Below are 20,068 nucleotides of genomic sequence, written 5' to 3'. Positions count from 1 at the left end.
TAAGGAAAACAGTGAAATACACCAGACATTCCCAAACCTAAGAAATAGTATCATGTAGAAAATGTTTGCTACCAATGCCAAGAACAAATTACACAATAAAACAATATAGAAAAATCATGTCGTTTCATGAAATATTTTCTCTATCGTTCTCTATTACAAAATGTTTTGATGAAAATATTCTGCCTGTTGCTTATTTTCGATAAATAAATATCCTGCTTCATTCGTATCATACCATAACCAACTTGACTTCAATATATAGGAAACGGATTAAAGGTTCTCCTTCGCGATCTAATTAAACAAAGAAAACGCAATTGTGAATAGAATGCAACGAATCAAAGGACCGGAGATGGGGAAGAAAAAAACACTTGAATGGTTATATGATATAACCGGAAGGTCAGTAATTATTCAGTCGCCGATGTAGAATCGGCTTTTCTCGTCTCTTTTTTAAAAATACATCATAGGTCAGATCTGACAGACATTGAAATATACTATTTTTAAAATTAAGTCATTCGAATCTGGTTTTCTGGTTTGGCGAAGAAGCAATATTCGTTGTCTCTCGTTTTGAGCATTTTTGGTAACTAGACGAAAATTGTGCAATATGTCACCTCCAGAAGGAATTAGTGGGGAAGATTTACGAGAACGATCCGAGGTTAATCGACAGTTTTCTTATGAACGTGGACGATGTTGTCGTCTCAAACGATGATAGCAATCATCATTTTTGACTATCGTTAATGCAGTTACTTTTCCTAACCCGGAACTAGATAATGAAATCAGCCATACTGATCAACCAACCCTCAGTCTGCTGTCTATCAAGGCTTCACAGTGCTCGAACACACAATTTGTCTTGTCCTTTCTACGTGAGCTGTTGTTTGCCTTTGTGAACATCACACTGTACCTGACATGAGACAGTTTAAATGCGAAACCAACAATAAAAGGCAAAACACTTTTTCAAGACGAATTGAAAATGATACTTCGACTGAAACCTTTCATCCATGCACAAATCAGGACAATGAATGAACGAATAATGAATGACCCAAGCGAAACTTCATCAATCAGAACCAATCAGTTTAAATGTTAATATTAAAAGATTAAAAGTCCCGTTTGCTGCTCCTGGCAAGTCAGTTCCCACTCGAAACGTGATTTAAATATGTAGGTTATGCAATGAATTTAATGAGGGTGTCCAACACATTGTCAGTGGATGTCCCAGCTTTGGCATAAACACAGTATCTTGAGCGACATGATGGCGTGTCTCTATCGTTTTGTTACCGTCTTTGCTATGCTTGTGGTTTTAACACAGAGGTCCATCCATGGTACGACCCAGAATATATAGATGGCTTCATGGAGAATGGTAAAAGGAAAAATCTTTTGAATAGGCCCATATACAATCTGAGGCCTATCCAGGCAGACAAACCTGATCTTTTTGATAAATCAAATGAAATCATTTATATTATGGAATTTTCTGTCCCTTTTGAAACAAATGTGATTGGCAATATTCTGGAACAAAAAACATGGCAAATATGCAGACCTAGCTTTCGAAATGTCATGCTTGCATCCCAAGTGACAAACGGTTCGATACCACATAGTTTTCGGTTCCTCCCATTCAGTCTGACATTAGGAGAACACCGGGAATACAGAAGGCTGTTGTGTTGGGGAGTCTTCACGTTCCCCTAAACATATTAATAAAAGTAAACTGTACATAATACACTGAGATTAACTATACCTACTGTTGAAAATAATATCAGGATGCAAATATACACATACAAATACCGGTACCTTACCAAACCGGTGCATCCATGCACATATGCATACATGTATATATGTATTACCTACTAGGCCACGAGACAACAGTGTATTGTTTCCATCATTCGTGTCGTAAACATAGTATGTCATGAATAATCATATAATATCCTGTGTATACGCCTGTACACATATACCTCTACATACCAGGATATCAAACATGCAAACAACTATTAGATTGATGGACCGCCTCTAGTGGTAGAGCGTGCGCCCGGAGAGGGGAAGGTCCGGGGTTCGATCCCCGACCGCGTCATACCAAAAGACGTTAAAAGCTGGTACTTGTTGTTACCCTGTCTGGCGCTCGGCCTTAAGGGGCTAAAACAAGGACTGGTTGGCTCGGAGTCAGTATACTGTGTCTGTGGGGTATTCATGTTAAACTGCGGCATGGTATCTCAGTGAGCTAGCATTATAAATCGGCATCAGTCCGGACTAGTACAAGCAGCCACACAAACACACACACGTACATGCACGTCGCTGAAATGAAGGCTGCATCACAGGCTCGAGTGAGCACAGCAAACCTTACTGTCTCGACGGGGGTCTTCACGAGCAGCACACGACCATCACGGGCCACCCAGGTGGAAGTCACACTCACACGCGGCCAGGCCCTCACAGGGAAGTCCACACACGTTCCCTCTCCATGGACGTTGACATGATACCATCAGTGGTCGGATAGAAAATGTTTGGTAAAATCAGCTTGCTGGAGACGCACCTCGCCATCAGAATGGTACACAGACCTAAACACGCCCAAAGGACACGGTACAGAAAACTTCCCGGGTTTTCAGGCGTGCCTGGAATCCTCTCTCTACATCTCGAAAAAATGCAGAAATAAGCTGTGGACAGGCATCTGGTTGGTGGAAAGACTGAATCAACTGACTTGGCAGATGATGTTTAGGCTTCCAGGTGCAGTCCTCTATTGAGTACCCCTGCCATTGCACAAGATAGAGTACACCCTGAAAAAAATATATAGACTATTGAACATGTCAATGACTTACATTGATGCCTACCCGTAGTACCTTTTAAGAGGTATTTTAATATTACGTTTGCTAACTAATAACTTGAGAGTCCGAGAGCTGTAGACATAAAAAGCACAAATTCACTTTAAGTTGACCTACCTTTTGAGTTTTCCTAATTGGTATTAGCCGCTCCACGCAGAACACTCCTGGAAGGGTAAGAGTATTGGTAAATCTGGAAGGTTCCCTCCCATAACGTAGACCTCCAAAATGCAGACCTCCCAAAAAGCAGTTAAAATTAGCTCACTAATTAATTGGGCCGGTCACACCTACTTAATTAATGAATGGACCGGTCAACGCCATAAGGAAGAGGGCCAGGGAAGAGATAACACCTATGCAGCAAATCTACAACGACCTCATCAGCCAACAGGAGGACGACTTGGTGCCGCATCAGCCGTCCTTCCCGAGTGTGAGTAGTGCCATGTGTCGCCACAGACGACAGAACATCCCTCCATTGCCGAGGTCAAGAGCTGAGGTGGACCTTCCAGATCAGTGGACAGCGACATAAGATGGAAGAAGATTCCTGTTGTTTGCTGACGGAGAGGACGACAAGATCTCCTCCGACAAGGCTCTTGAAGCACTGCGGTCCGCAGATAAAATCTTCATGGATGGAACATTCTCTACCTGCCCTCCTCTGTGGAACCAAGTATACATTATTCACGCGATGTCAGGTTCCACCATGTACCCTCTGGTCTACACACTCCTTCCAGATCGCCAGAGAGCTACATACACCAAGACCAAGGTTCAGCAGACCCTCGGCCGACCCCTAGCTCCATCTGTCATCCAAACAGACTTCGAACTTGCTGCTATTCAAGCTGCCGAGACTGTATTTCCCCAGTCTGATGTAAAAGGCTGTCTATTCCATTTCTGTCAGGCAATATGGCGCAAAACACAAGAACTAGGACTTGCAGTTGCATACAAAGAAGATGTGGAGGTTCGCAAGTGGATACGACGAGCTGCGGGCCTGCCATTGCTGCCCCTTCTCGAGGTCCAAGATGCCTGGCTTGAAGCCATGAACCCCTTCAGTACCCAGTAATCATAAATGACAATGAAATAACATTTGAATACAAAATTGTGAAATCTACCCAGCTTTCTTTCTTGTTACATGGGTGATACCATTTTACTTAATCAAGGGTACAGGGTACTAATTACTGATGCAACCAGCCATAACGAGTGTTGTTTTAACGGGTCTGCGTTTTGGCAGGTCTACGTTTTGGGAAGATACCATCTGGAAGATCGGTCGCAGCTCAGTGGTTCTCCTTCATGTAGTTTCTTCCAGTCTGTGTGAGTGCGTGCCCTCAGCCTGACTGATATAGAAGATTTAACGTGCGCTTTCCGACTGTAGCGTATTTCGCACACGGGTCTGGCCGGACCATTTAGTGTATTCCGAAAAGGGTGAAAGTGGTGTTTGCAAGCCAAGAGTGGGCTTTTAGGGGTTGCTTATATCGAATTTTTGCCCTCAAATCCATTCTCACTTATATATCGTATCGGCAGTAATTGCTAAGATAACAAGACGATTACCAAAGTGGTCGATTGCGTACGCTCCAGGCACATGCATGTTTTTTTATGCATCGCTCTTGCTTTTATACATACCTTTGACACTCTGAGGTGAAAGTTCATATTGACAGCAATCTCTCAAATACGTACAACAAACCATGCCTTGAAATTTAAATCTTAACGTCATGTGACGAGTGTAGCATTCTTTATTTTCTGTTTAAAAGGAAGTCAACTGTAAACATGTTTATCATAACTACCTAATCAATCAGTGTACTTCAACCTTATATGTTATATAAACATCTATCTGTTACGTACGAGGTGTGTTCATTAAAGATTTCCCCTGACCCACTTCCGATGGACCCAGTGGAATGAATCTTGTCATAGGTATTAGTCTTTCTCCACATGGAAACCACCAAGAGTTACACACTTCTCCCATCGTTTTATACAACTATGGAGACATCGCTTGTAAAAGCCCTCATTTTGCGTCTCAAACCAGGACTTGACTTCAGAAATCAGTTTTTCATCATCTGTGAAACGTTTTCCCTTCAAAAATGACTTCATGGTTGGAAAGAGGTGGAAGTCAGATGGTGCAAGGTCAGGAGAGTAAGGAGGATGTGGAAGGATTTCATAGCCACAGGATCGCGCTTCTGTCTGGGCAACATGAGAGTAGTGTACTGGAGCATTGTCTTGCAGGAGACGGACACCCTTGGTCAGCATGCCATGCCTCTTAAGCTTGATAGTGTCCCGCAATTTCCGCAGCAGTGAAGCATAATAAGCTCCTGTAATTGTGGTACCCTTTGCCAAGAAATCCATCATCACTACTCCGTGCTGGTCCCAAAACACAGTGAGCATGACCTTGCCTGCAGAGGGTTGGACACGTGCCTTCTTTGGGGGTGGTGACTCCACATGCTTCCATTGCATCGACTGAACTTTAGTCTCAGGATCATAGTGATGGACCCATGTTTCATCCTGTCTGATAAGTCTGTCAAAAAAGTTTGCCTGTTTTTTTTGGCACATGTCCAAAAGATCCTTTGAGCAATTGACTCGTTCCTGCTTTTGGAAAGGTGAGAGCAACCTGGGAATCCATCGTACAGACACCTTATGCATGTTCAAATTGTCATCGATGATTTTTTCCACAGACTCTACACTGATCTTGACATCTTGTGCTAACTGGCGAACAGATATACGTCGTTCTGCCAAAATGGCGGTCTCCACTTGATGGATAGTGTCCTCAACAATGGCTGAATGGGGGCGACCAGGAATGGCAGCTGTTTCCACAGATGTCCGACCACACTTGAACTGGCGATGCCAGTGTTTAAGAACGTCATATGATGGGGCATCTTCCCCATAAGTTGCTTTCATTTCATCGAAAGTTTCTTTTGGCGTGCGACCTTTCAAATATAAAAACCTAATCACTGCTCGGTATTCTACTGGCTCCATTGTCACACCCTACTCGATCATAACACCTGTAAAAGTGGTAAGATTAATTGTTCGGTGCTGCAAATTCAGACATAACCCATGGATACATGTATCATTACACATGTGAAATTTCAACCAAATATGATAACCCTAAGTGGTTTAGGGGAAATCTTTAATGAACACCCCTCGTATATATATCATGCTCATACCTAGTTTGTACATCATTCGCTTGATAACGGTGTTAGAATCTCCACCGAAACTTCGCCCAATTGTAATAAAGAAGTTGCTCATCCATAACAATTTTGTCTTAGTAGTCACACTGTGTTCCTTTCTATGTATTACACACGAGGGACAGGACGACGCCTCCTGCCAAATATAGGAAGTGTTGTTAACAATAAGAAAATGTTAAGAAAGGCAAACAAAAATAATTACAAATTTTGCCAGTTAAATAACATAGATTGACTTAAATTCCAAGGCAGCTACGGAAAACACTTTCGATATTTCCTCAACCCGATCTAATGTTATCTAACACAAATCCCTTCATTGATGTCCGGTCTTTGACATTGAGCTTAACGGTGTAACGCCTGTTACATTGGGGAAACAAAAGATAAGGCATGTAAATGAAAGAGTCACACTACACGTGTGATTACAGGACGTTTCTCCCTCTCTTATCTGCTCAAATCGCTTAATTAAATTGCATTAGTTTATCAAAACAATGTAATTAAAGAAAATCCGATAGTTTTTAAGTCAAAATATAATTTGTTTCGTAATAGAAACTAATTTAGATGGCGGTTTCTGGCAGATTAAGAATTTTATATAATCCAAAAGATTCTTTGAAATATAAACCAGAACAATTGCTCCTTCTTTGTCAATGCATTCAATTCTTGATGAAGCCAATGTAACATGGTATATTGATAATATCATTACAACATGTTGTTATTCAATAAGTAAACTAGGGAATTTTCAATAGAATTGCGCCATAACGACAAATAATTAAACACAGAGAGTACACTCATGATACGAAGCACCAAAGGACAGACATATAGATATATATGACCCTTATTGACGGCTGGTGCCCAGGTCTAAGGGAGCTAATCAGCCGGTACAATAACTAACTGGAAAATATAGCAATCTCGATAAATGTGTGTCATCTTTAGCTTTTGTGGAAGAAAGTAAGCATCGATATTTTTTGCTACGTTTTGGAATAGTATCTGAGAAAGATTTGATGAATAAGTAGATATGCGCGGAGTATATCTATGTATTATACTTAACAAGTTATACAGTGTCAAACTTGGTGATAAATCTGACAATTCTTCTTTCATTATGGTAACCGCAAAGCATAACAACCCTCTGCATTCGTGTCAAGATGGATGCCCTTTACGTCCAAGTTAAAAATATATAGAAAATTCCTTCAGAAAGCTTACGGTAAGTAGAATACATATATAGGCGGGGAGATACTGTAACTTCTGTCTATTCTATTTTAAAAATTAAAAAAGAACCTCGTCCTTCTTTGCTATCATATAATGCAAGCTCCAGGAGGCACAGCAGGCGACAGGCTTCCAATTCATGCACATGTCACCATTTAAAAAAATTAGGGCTGTATGTAATTTTTTTTCCAGCTATATGTTATTTTGTATAATTAATACAAGAACACAATTTTATAGAATACACTTTATTATTTAGTTTCATTCTCCCGGGCGCTCTCACCAGATGCTCCCCGACGCTGCCCGGACGCTATAGTACCGGACGTTTTACACTCAAGCATGGGGCCACTCATGAAATTTTGAAAACGTCTGTCTTTCAGTATTACTTATGGAATAGTATACAGAATATGACACTATAAAAGAAAATTATTTTTGTTCCATAACAAAATTTACATTGTATCCTTCAAAGCCTACGTTACGAATACCTCGTCAGTTCGAACAAAATAAAATCGTATTTGCTTCGCAGATTCACCATTTAAAAAGAATAGGGGTGTATGTAATTTTTTTCCAGCTATATGTTATTTTGTATAATCAATACAAGAACACAATTATATAGACTACACTTTATTATTTAGTATCATTCTCCCGGGCGCCCCCGGGCGTTATTTAGTATAACAGACATGTTGTAAAATTTCTGTTCAACGAAGAAAAACAGTGAAATCTAGCACACTCTTATTTGCCATTAATAGACTCAATATAGGTATCATCGCCCAATGGTGAAATGTAAATTAACAAACAAATGCCACGTTTGAGTTCATTCTAACAGTGACTCCGAGTAAATTCTAATCCGTTTTCATCTGCTCTGTTTTATAAACAACCAACATGGCCGCGCCCAGTGTTTAGAGCATGGAATGAAGGCATGAATTCAGTAGATTTCACGTAAAGGTTTAACAGTAAATCTGTGATTAATGTATGTATACCACATAGAAACAGTAATGTATGTTGTTATTTTTTTGTTTGGCGTATATGTCACCCAATATACAATGTGAAAAATAACTAATTTGAAGTTAAAAGAACAGATGAAATGTTCGCAAAGAACACGACTCGCACATTGCTCATGCTCATGTAGGCCCTTTTATGTAGTCTTTCAACGGCTTTTGCTTTTACAAGACTTTGACTACTTGCTCGTGTGTATTACTGTATGAAAATATCACATTTAATTCCCAAATACGAATGTAGCCCGGTTTTGTTCATTCGTTATATGCAAGCCAGGAAATCACTAACTGACGAAATATAGGCCTAACCCTAATTACGCTGAAGGGGTCGTTGTCGGCACAGGTACTACAGAAACGAACCCTATCCAAAATCAGAATACAGAAAGGTACCCAGTATCTGCTACGCTAAGCGACGGACGATTTCATACTCCTCAACCCGAAACCGGTTCATGTTGTTCTGGGTCGCCTGATGACGAGTGCATGCTGGATAATACTGTGCATCATGGAATATTTGAGTAGTGTACATATGTCACTGTCTTTGATCGTTTTTTTATATAGAAGACTGGAATGCATCTCATACAACAGTATGACAGTTCCGATCCATTTATGAAAAGGAAATACCGAGAGAAAAATATACATTTTGAATTTAACCATGGTTTTGGCATCTTACATAAGTAAACGTTCAAGGAACCATTTAAGTGCATTGGCAATACAGCCTGCAGTGTAATAGACTCATCCTAGGGTACATTTCTGCATTCTGATTTTTCCTAGGGTACTTTTAGGTATACAGAAACTTACCTGGGGTACTTATCTGTAGTACCTGTGTCAACAACGATCCCTTCAGCCCTGATAACATTAACAGTGTTGTAGGCTGTCATTACATGTTTAATTGTTTACATTTTTGCCGGACAGTGAAGATTTAGAAAACTTCTAAATCATGTAATCTCAAAGTGAAAGTGATATGTTTATTTTACACTTGTTCATTTCAACTATTTATTTATCAATGTTCATCAAGTTTCCTTCAAGTTTTGCTTCTGGGTTATTTCACACTGACTGTACAAGCTACACTCACAAGATAAAAACTGAACTCAAGAAAATAAGTAAACTATTTGTTGTAGCTGTGACATTTCAACGCAGATCAAATAATAATAATAATCATAATAAAAGCGATTTTATCTAGGCATTACTCAGATGCCGATATTCATTGGCCCAGATCTACAGTATACAATGGTATAATTTCACAAATTGGACAAAGGTTGGAATTAAAATGTTTGTGATGTTTGAGCTTTGCAAAGGTATCTTGCATTTCATTTAAGACAGGGCCAATAAATAGAAAGGATTTTCATACTTAATTTAATAATATGGGTTTGGATACAAGGTAAGTATACTTTTAAATTCAAGAAAAAAAGTATCACAAATCTGATCAGTGCTGATTATGACGTTATATAATTCAGTAATAAGTATTATTGTGGACATGATAGGTATCAGTTCTTGCAACAGGCAAACACAATGTTGAAATTATTTTAGGATGACAGCATCAATTCAGCAACAGTCCTGTGCTGTAGGATTAGTGACTGCTTTCAGATTCGACTACCTGATTACCATGTGAGAAGAGTAGAGTGGTCCGGTGCGGTACTATGGACATGGAAACAGCAGGGCCGGTGGTGCTGGACACATTGTCCAGGGCGTGCAGCCAGGACGCCAGTGTACTGAAGCCTGCAGAGCATCAACTACAGCAGTGGGAGACACAGCCAGGATTCTACTCCATCGTTGCTGTACGCTGTGTTACATTCCTCTATGCTGCTGTGGGGTGTCTGGGTTAGAATTGATATCCCCAGCAACCTATGCTGGTCATAAGAGGTGACCAAGTGGATGGGTTGGTCATGATGGCATGGATCATTGTTCATTGTATCAATCAATGGATTGTCTGGCCCAGACTCGATTAGTTATAAGCTGACATATAGCTGGAATACAGCTGAGCGCAGCGTCAAGCAACAAACACTCACTCACATTCATTTACTTTTCTCAGATCTATGATATAAAAATAATTATGCTGGTTGGTGATTGTCTGAGACTGCTAATTAATATTATCACAGTGTTTTGCTGACACCCCCAACCCCACCCCCCTCTCACCGTATATGTACCATTCACCCACTGCAACCCCCTCTCTCCCAACACATGGAACAGTAACTTAGAGGATGTAATATGCTTGTAATGCTTCTGATCTGTCACTGTTCTTAAGTTTTCGATAGTTTTCGTTTTCGAGCTACTATGATCTTAACCATGTTTACACATCTTCTTAACCACGTCTAAGGTTGTTTTGTGGAACAGAGCCTTTTTCTGAAATATGATTATGTTTTGTGTGTTTCAGAGTATATTTAGCAACCATGATATCGACACCAACGTGCGGTGGTTGGCGGTGCTGTACTGTAAGAATGGCATTGACAGGTACTGGAGGAAGACGGCTCCACAGTGAGTACCTGTCTGTCTCTCAGTGCCGACTAACATGGGTACTGAATAGCTACAATGGCGTAGAGATGGTTGACAAGTGAACACTGTCTCTACTCCCCATGGGGACCCAGACAGGGTTTGCTCTAGGCTCTTAAAACTGGGAGTCATTATGACAGCCTAGCTTTGCTACAGGGAGTCATAGGTCTTTTGTACATTAATGATGTAAGAGGTCATTTTTACAAAATATCAAAATTGCAAATTTTCCAATATTTATTTTATTTGTTGATAACAGAGTAATATAAACTAAGTAAGCATCAGTTGAACCTTGTGTTGAACTCGGATGTGTCAAACTCACATTCTGGTCCCTGTGGATTCCTTCTATGTTTATCACTGTTGATGATCAGATCTGTCCAACTGGGTCTGTTGAATACCCAGTAGTCTCGAGCTCATTTTGGAGTCTCAAGTATCCAAATTAAGCATGCACATTCTCCTGATGACATGAACACTTCACAATATGAACCAATGTCTACACATCAACTTTCACCAAAATTTGAAGTGTCAACTCACGTCGCACATTTGGCTGACTTCACTGCACTTGCAGCAATTGCATCAAAGGAAGGATACCTTCTAACAACATGCTGGTATCCAATTAACCCTAATTAACAAGCGCACGTTACATGAATGGTGCAAGCCGATTAATGTGTCCACATCGGCAGCAAGTTTCTGAAGTGTTCTCATGGCACTGCCATTGACACTTGAAAATTGAGAAATCAGTAAAACAGATTATGATTATGTTAATGAATCGATTCAAGCTATGCCTTATACAACAATGCCAATCCAGACAGCGACTATCAGATCAATGACACACATGGGGTCTGCTCCCACGTTTTGAGTGTTGCTTGCCATGCCCAATGCAAAACAGACTGTTAAGCCTAATATTTTTCCCAGTGGAAAGTCCCCAGCACTTCATTGTGAAGAAATCCGTATTTGGAGTGGATATTACCATTCCATCTTTTGAAGCCTCTCTATGTCTCTCTATGTAGACCTCTGATAGAACAGTCCCCAGCACTCCATTGCTTGTCTCTCCTTGCAGACCCCGGATATAACAGTCCCCAGCACTCCATCGCTTGTCTCTCTATGTAGACCTCTGATAGAACAGTCCCCAGCACTCCATTGCTTGTCTCTCTACGTAGAATAGCTTTTTATGATTGGAACACCTTTGACCTCAGGGCTATAAGAATCACCGTGGTAGAACAGTGCCAGATAGTTTCCAGTGACTGTGGGTTGGAGGATAACATGTACGCAGCTAGTGCAGAGTGGGAGGTGCTGTCTCAGTCATCGTGTGTCTGTTGTGTTGAGTTAATGTTTTGACTCTCCCCTTCAATACTTCAGTGCGCTGGCAGAAACAGAGAAGGATCTCATCCGTAAACAACTCATCTCCAACTTCAATGAACCAGTTCCACAGGTAGGGAATTGACTGAGTAATGCTTTCACATTTCAATGTATTCCAGCATCAAGAACATTGTTTATTAAAACTCCATTTTACCTGTCTGACTGTGTGCTAGTTCAGGCGTCATGATGGTATTCTGGCAGCATTTTTACTATTTCCTCAAAGTTGTAAAGTTCTTTTGTCCATCTATTGACTCAATTTATGCCGAGTAAAGTCGGGTACTTCACTTGGATCAATTATCACAAGTTACCTCCCCTATTTTTGTTCCAGGTAGCGACTCAAGTATCAGTGTTGACGGCAAAGGTCGCTCGTCTCGACTGCCCCCGGGGATGGCCGGAGCTTATTCCTACAGTTCTACAAGCTGTGCGATGTAACGACCAGTTGGTCCAGGAGAGGGCGCTGCTTACGCTGCATCATGTGACCAAAATGCTGGCATCTAAACGACTAGCAGCAGATAGGAAAATGTTTGAAGATGTAAGTTTGTAGCTGTGTAAACGTTTTATTGATTAAGAAAAATGGTGTTTGGCACACTTAAACTTAACACTGTTTAAAGTCAAGGACTGGTTTGAAGCTGTAGGTGCATGCTTAGTAATGTCTCTCCAAGATTCAGCAGGTTTTATATTTCTCCTGAAACTGGAATGTTCCAAAGATGGCCACTGAACCATGTGATCATGTGTGTGACATTGGTCTCAATACATTTAAGCATGTTAAGCCGGTCTAGAACTTGTTCCTATGTTGTTTTGATGCCACTGTCTGCATTATTCCATCTGTGTCATGGCAGCCTGTAAATAAGCGAGTCTGGGCCAGACATACCAGCAGTGGATCTTTTGTAAAAGGTTGATAGTTTTGTGAGGTGACTTGTACAGTGATTCCTCGATATACCGCTGTCATCGGGGTCCAACATCTGATCAGTTTATTTGTCACTTTATTTGCATTAACACGCATTTAAGAGAAATTCTTCATGCATCTTGGGGAGTCAAGGTTTACCCCACGCTGCATCCGGAGTAGCGGTGCATCGAGGAATGTTATGTTGATAAATCACTGTATTTTTTTGACATGTAACAGATCAAATTAAGGCTTTCTTCCTCATGACAAGCCCCACTTGTCTCAATGAATATGTGTGAAGTATTTTGTTTTTGGTTTGAGCAAATTTCTAAGTTCTTTAACTATACTGTCCATTTGTGTCAGGTGACAAAGGAAATCTTCGGCTATGTGCTGAGTCTGTGGAACGGCCACCTGTCCCACTTCCTGCAGCTGGCAGGCAGCCATGATGAGGGCATGATGGTGGCGGTAGACCGCTGCATACTCACGCTCAAAAGTAAGTAAGATCCTGTTGTCCGGAAACCTTCAACACAATACCCCTAGTGTTAAATGCTGTGGCAACTGTTGAGTGCTGTGGCTATTGTTGAGTGTAACAAATGTTATATTTGGGATAACACTTTCTTAGTAAAGTACAGATTCTTGTATTTTTTGGGGTAGAGTCCCATCTGGGATTCAAACCCACACTCCCAGACTGAGGTATTGCCAGCCCACAAAATCAGTGATCTAACCCACTCAGCCACCGAGGCTTCCACAAAAATGAATGTCCAACAACTGGCAGTCCAGATCACATACTTTGTGTATCCCTGACATGTGTGGCATGGCTCCCACAGCTGAAAGCTATGAAACACAATGCCATTTAGAAAGTGGTCAAATGAAACAAATGTTATATTTGGGATCATATGTTTCATTTTTGTTGAAGCCTCGGTGGCAGAGTGGGTTAGATCGATTACGTGCCTCACTCTGGGAGTTGGGGTTTGAATCCTTGATGGAATTGAACCCCAAAAAGTAATAGAATCTGTACTTTAATAAGAGAGTGTTATCCCAAATATGGCTTTTGTTTCACAGTGTTGAGTGCTGTGGCTAGTGTTGAGTGCTCAATCTACTTGTGAGTGCTGTGGCTAGTGTTGAGTACTCCATCTAGTGGTGAGTGCTGTGGCTAGTGTTGAGTGCTCCATCTAGTGGTGAGTGCTGTGGCTAGTGTTGAGTGCTCCCATCTAGTGGTGAGTGCTGTGGCTAGTGTTGAGTGCTCCATCTAGTGGTGAGTGCTGTGGCTAGTGTTGTGTGCTCCATCTAGTGGTGAGTGCTGTGGCTAGTGTTGAGTGCTCCATCTAGTGTTGAGTGCTGTGGCTAGTGTTGAGTACTCCATCTAGTGGTGAGTGCTGTGGCTAGTGTTGAGTACTCCATCTAGTGGTGAGTGCTGTGGCTAGTGTTGAGTGCTCCATCTAGTGGTGAGTGCTGTGACTAGTGTTGAGTGCTCCATCTAGTGGTGAGTGCTGTGACTAGTGTTGAGTACTCCATCTAGTGGTGAGTGCTGTGGCTAGTGTTGAGTGCTCCATCTAGTGGTGAGTGCTGTGACTAGTGTTGAGTGCTCCATCTAGTGGTGAGTGCTGTGGCTAGTGTTGAGTGCTCCATCTAGTGGTGAGTGTTGTGGCTAGTGTTGAGTACTCCATCTAGTGGTGAGTGCTGTGGCTAGTGTTGAGTACTCCATCTAGTGGTGAGTGATGTGACTAGTGTTGAGTGCTCCATCTAGTGGTGAGTGCTGTGGCTAGTGTTGAGTGCTCCATCTAGTGGTGAGTGCTGTGGCTAGTGTTGTGTGCTCCATCTAGTGGTGAGTGCTGTGACTAGTGTTGAGTGCTCCATCTAGTGGTGAGTGCTGTGGCTAGTGTTGAGTACTCCATCTAGTGGTGAGTGCTGTGGCTAGTGTTGAGTACTCCATCTAGTGGTGAGTGCTGTGGCTAGTGTTGAGTGCTCCATCTAGTGGTGAGTGCTGTGGCTAGTGTTGAGTGCTCCATCTAGTGGTGAGTGCTGTGGCTAGTGTTGAGTGCTGTGGCTAGTGGTGAGTGCTGTGGCTAGTGTTGAGTACTCCATCTAGTGGTGAGTGCTGTGACTAGTGTTGAGTGCTCCATCTAGTGGTGAGTGCTGTGGCTAGTGTTGAGTACTCCATCTAGTGGTGAGTGCTGTGACTAATGTTGAGTGCTCCATCTAGTGGTGAGTGCTGTGGCTAGTGTTGAGTACTCCATCTAGTGGTGAGTGCTGTGGCTAGTGTTGAGTGCTCCATCTAGTGGTGAGTGCTGTGGCTAGTGTTGAGTACTGTGGCTAGTGTTGAGTGCTGTGGCTAGTGTTGAGTACTCTATCTAGTGTTGAGTGCTGTGGCTAGTGTTGAGTGCTCCATCTAGTGGTGAGTGCTGTGGCTAGTGTTGAGTGCTCCATCTAGTGGTGAGTGCTGTGGCTAGTGTTGAGTACTCCATCTAGTGGTGAGTGCTGTGGCTAGTGTTGAGTGCTCCATCTAGTGGTGAGTGCTGTGGCTAGTGTTGAGTGCTCCATCTAGTGGTGAGTGCTGTGGCTAGTGTTGAGTGCTCCATCTAGTGGTGAGTGCTGTGGCTAGTGTTGAGTACTCCATCTAGTGGTGAGTGCTGTGGCTAGTGTTGAGTGCTCCATCTAGTGGTGAGTGCTGTGGCTAGTGTTGAGTGCTCCATCTAGTGGTGAGTGCTGTGGCTAGTGTTGAGTGCTCCATCTAGTCTTGAGTGCTGTAGCTAGTGGTGAGTAGTGCGGCTTGTGTTGAGTACTGTGGCCAGTGTTGAGTACTATAGCTAGTGTTGAGTGCTCCATCTAGTGTTGAGTACTATAGCTAGTGTTGAGTGCTCCATCTAGTGGTGAGTGCTGTGGCTAGTGTTGAGTGCTCCATCTAGTGGTGAGTGCTGTGGCTAGTGTTGAGTGCTCCATCTAGTGGTGAGTGCTGTGGCTAGTGTTGAGTGCTCCATCTAGTGGTGAGTGCTGTGGCTAGCATTGAGTACTCCATCTAGTGGTGAGTGCTGTGGCTAGTGTTGAGTGCTCCATCTAGTGGTGAGTGCTGTGGCTAGCATTGAGTACTCCATCTAGTGGTGAGTGCTGTGGCTAGCATTGAGTACTCCATCTAGTGGTGAGTGCTGTGGCTAGTGTTGAGAGCTGAGAGTGTTAATACCTGACACTACATAGTTACCTGCTGTAGGTCTGAAGAGTTAGGTACAAAATGTCCGATTGGGACTTGTTTTACTGGAGCTCTGTCAAAAACTATTTAGATGCACATATAGGACAACCTAATCGTTCATACACTGAAGTTGATTGAAGCTTTAAACATGTAAAAGTCAGAAGGAATGCATGCAAAGTCAGAAAGAAATGCAAACATTAGCGTCTGGTCATGTAACTGTGGAGTATAGTTTTTGTTATCCAACATTATATCATGTGACTAACCTCAGGTCGAGGTTCTCCTCAGGTACCCAGATCCTACTTAGGACCCACCTAACCTGAGGACCTGAGTTACCCGTTCCAGCCCTACTAGTCACCCTAAAGTATGCACTAGGGCTGATACAATTCACTCGCGTATTCGGTGAATCGAACTGTATCCATTCATGAATTGAATTCGTTATTCGTGGTCACTAGAATCGAATATTTACGAATATGCAGTCATGTGAATCTACATACCCTGTACCTAAAAATATCCATAAGAACATATTATATGCCAGTGTTCCCGTTTACCGGTAATTACTAGTTTTTTACCGGTAAAATTAGGCTTGGACCGGTAATTCATGTTACTGCCAGTCCCTGTGGACAGGCAAATATAGCATCTTATAAATCTTTGTTGTTGAACGAAACATTGACAATATTCATATAAGTATATATTTCAATCAAAGTCAACGTGTCAGTTGACTTCTTGATTCCCCTTGTCTGTTTTTAGTGGTATTAAATAACATTTCGCTTTGCTTCACGGTTAAATATATATATGCAGTGATTTAGTCTTGAAATATTATAAAAAGAGAGAGTTGAAAGAATTAAAACCAGGTAATTTTCATACGTTTTTTCATTTGTTGAAAGTTGGGACTGGCAAAAATTAGGGGGGATTAGAGTTGCCAGTCATGGTGGACTGGCAGTTTCAAAAGCCAGCGGGGACACTGTATGCAGAGATTTCTTTAAAGACAACGCTCATATATATAATTTGACAGTATTGTGGTCACTGGTCATTGTCGTATTTGAGCAGATACTAAGACTAAGAACCTGGATAAATGCAGTATGTAAATGTATAATATATTAATAATTATCCAACCATGTCAAATAATTTATGTTGTTATTTTTCACTGAATAAAATAAATTATACATCAACTGCTGACATGTTATTGTATTCGTGACTAAATATTCCTATTCGTTACCCTATATTCGTGATATGAATCATATTCGCCTCATAGTGTATTCGTTGCAGCCCTAGTATGTACACTGAAACCTTGTTTGGCTGGACCCTGTTAATGTGGAAGCCTTGTGTGTGATCCACCTCACCACAAAACCTGACACATGTGTTTCACTCTCTAGTTTTAAGGAAGCAGACAGCATTTGGATTCCGTGAACTTCACACAAACCCAGAATCAGTTAACTTCCTTGGCTCCATCTTCCCCCACCTGGAGGCCATGTTGGACTGTCGTAAGTACCTGTACGACCGGATGATTAATGCCATGTTGGACTGTCGTAAGTACCTGTACGACCGGATCATTAATGCCATGATGGACTGTCGTAAGTACCTGTACGACCGGATGATTAATGCCATGATGGACTGTCATAAGTACCTGTACGACCGGATCATTGATGCCATGCTGGACTGGTGTAAGTACCTGTATGACCAGATCATTAATGCCATGTTGGACTGTCATAAGTACCTGTACGACCGGATCATTAATGCCATGTTGGACTGTCGTAAGTAGCTGTACGACCAGATCATTAATGCCATGTTGGACTGTCTTAAGTACCTGTACGACCAGATCATTAATGCTATGTTGGACTGTCGTAAGTACCTGTACGACCAGATCATTAATGCCATGTTGGACTGTCTTAAGTACCTGTACGACCAGATCATTAATGCTATGTTGGACTGTCATAAGTACCTGTACGACCGGATCATTAATGCCATGTTGGACTGTCGTAAGTACCTGTACGACCAGATCATTAATGCCATGTTGGACTGTCTTAAGTACCTGTACGACCAGATCATTAATGCTATGTTGGACTGTCATAAGTACCTGTACGACCGGATCATTAATGCCATTTTGGACAGTCGTAAGTACCTGTATGACTGGATCATTAATGCCATTCTTGACAGTCATAAGTACCTGTACGACCGGATCATTAATGCCATGCTGGACTGTCGTAAGTACCTGTACGACCGGATCATTAATGCCATGCTAGACTGTCATAAGTACCTGTACGACCAGATCATTAATGCCATGTTGGACTGTCGTAAGTACCTGTACAACCAGATCATTAATGTCATAATGGACTGGTGTAAGTACCTTCATTAGCGGGTCATTGATATCTCACGATTCGTGAAGGTCAGGGTTAGAATAGGCCTTCAGCAACCCACAGGATCGGGTGGTCAGGCTCGCTGACTTGCTTGATGCATGTCAGGGTATCCCAGTTGTGTTTATCGATGGTCATATTATCAATCACTGTATTGTCTGGTCCAGATTGATTATTTACAGACTGCCATCATATAGGAATGCTGCTGAGTGTGGCGTTAATCAACAAACAAACAAACATTAATATCACGCTAAACTAATATCCTGTGTAACTGTTGTTGTTTGTTGTTTAACATCTTAGCACCTGACATACCTTGAACTGCACTGTCATGATGTTATCTACAGTTTTCATCATCTTGGTTTCAGGGCGGAGTCTGTGGGGTCACCATAATGTTGTGGAGAAGTGTGAGCGGGTCATTGTCACCTTGACCAAGATAGTAAGTCTATCACCTGTAACCATGGCAACAGTATATTTAAGTTTAGATCACAATATCTCTAAATTGAATAGGTATTTTCCCCTGAAACTGTGAACACACAAAGACCAGCTTGTCAGCTGGTGCCTATATCTATTTAGGGATTTTTACAATTTGTATTCTTTTCATTTCAGTGGTAATAAATTTGACTTTGACTCTTTATATTGGTGTGTACTTGACATGGAAAAACAAAGTTCCGAATCCAAGTTCCATAGTGTTATTTTGATAATTTAGTAATTACTCTTGTATATAGACAGACAGATTAGACAGATATTCTCCTATCAAGATGGACTATCAAGTCAGATGATTAGTTATTTCAAATTTGTAGGTGCCGGGGGAATTTGTCACCTTCTGATGACTGTTGGTTTGAGGGCCCTTGCAGGCAATATTAGAGTCCTGTAAAGTAATGAAATGGTTTTGTGAGTCACACTCTCCCTGTGCGAGTCATGTCCTCCCTCAATCATGTCCTCCCTGTCTGAGTCATGTCCTCCCTGTCTGAGTCATGTCCTCCCTCTCTGTCCTCCCTGTCTGAGTCATGTTCTCCCTGTCTGAGTCATGTCCTCCCTCTCTGTCCTCCCAATCAGAGTCATGTCCTCTCAGTCTGACTCATGTTCATGTTCTACCTGTCTGAGTCATGTCCCCCTCTCTGTCCTCCCAGTCTGAGTCATGTCCTCCCTCTCTGTCCTCCCAATCCGAGTCATGTCCTCCCTGTCTGAGTCATGGCCTCCCAATCCGAGTCATGTTCTCCCAGTCTGAGTCATGTCCTCCCAATCTGAGTCATGTCCTCCCTCTCTGTCCTCCCTGTCTGAGTCATGTCCTCCCAATCTGTGTCATGTCCCCCCTCTCTGTCTCCACTGTCTGAGTCATGTTCCCCCTCTCTGTCCTCCCTGTCTGAGTCATGTCCTCCCAGTCTGAGTCATGTCCTCCTAATCCGAGTCATGTCCTCCCTCTCTGTCCTCCCTGTCTGAGTCATGTCCCCCCTCTCTGTCCTCCCTGTCTGAGTCATGTCCTCCCAGTCTGAGTCATGTCCTCCCAATCCGAGTCATGTCCTCCCTGTCTGAGTCATGTCCTCCCAGTCCGAGTCATGTCCTCCCAATCTGAGTCATGTCCTCCCTCTCTGTCCTCTTTGTCTGAGTCATGTCCTCCCTGTCTGAGTCATGTCCTCCCTGTCTGTCCTCTTTGTCTGAGTCAGG

At 42.2% G+C, this 20,068-nt stretch overlaps 1 protein-coding gene across 1 annotated transcript in view; it reads left to right on the top strand.

Moving 5' to 3' along the window:
• The first annotated feature begins 8,035 nt into the window (after nucleotides 1-8,035).
• Nucleotides 8,036-20,068, top strand: part of LOC139462142 (importin-11-like) — a 41,502-nt gene continuing 29,469 nt past the window's right edge. Inside the window, exons 1-8 of the mRNA XM_071246966.1 lie at nucleotides 8,036-8,117; nucleotides 9,727-9,917; nucleotides 10,514-10,614; nucleotides 11,986-12,058; nucleotides 12,314-12,517; nucleotides 13,232-13,361; nucleotides 17,426-17,533; nucleotides 18,769-18,839. Coding sequence (XP_071103067.1) covers nucleotides 9,780-9,917; nucleotides 10,514-10,614; nucleotides 11,986-12,058; nucleotides 12,314-12,517; nucleotides 13,232-13,361; nucleotides 17,426-17,533; nucleotides 18,769-18,839 — 825 coding nt within the window. The 5' untranslated portion in view covers nucleotides 8,036-8,117; nucleotides 9,727-9,779. The remainder of the gene's footprint in view (nucleotides 8,118-9,726; nucleotides 9,918-10,513; nucleotides 10,615-11,985; nucleotides 12,059-12,313; nucleotides 12,518-13,231; nucleotides 13,362-17,425; nucleotides 17,534-18,768; nucleotides 18,840-20,068) is intronic.

Source organism: Haliotis cracherodii, unplaced genomic scaffold, assembly GCF_022045235.1.
Source record: "Haliotis cracherodii isolate W230 unplaced genomic scaffold, xgHalCrac1.p SCAF_1, whole genome shotgun sequence".
Taxonomy (NCBI): domain Eukaryota; kingdom Metazoa; phylum Mollusca; class Gastropoda; order Lepetellida; family Haliotidae; genus Haliotis; species Haliotis cracherodii.
Note: the sequence above shows the minus strand (reverse complement) of the source record. Positions and strands in the feature narration are given on the sequence as shown.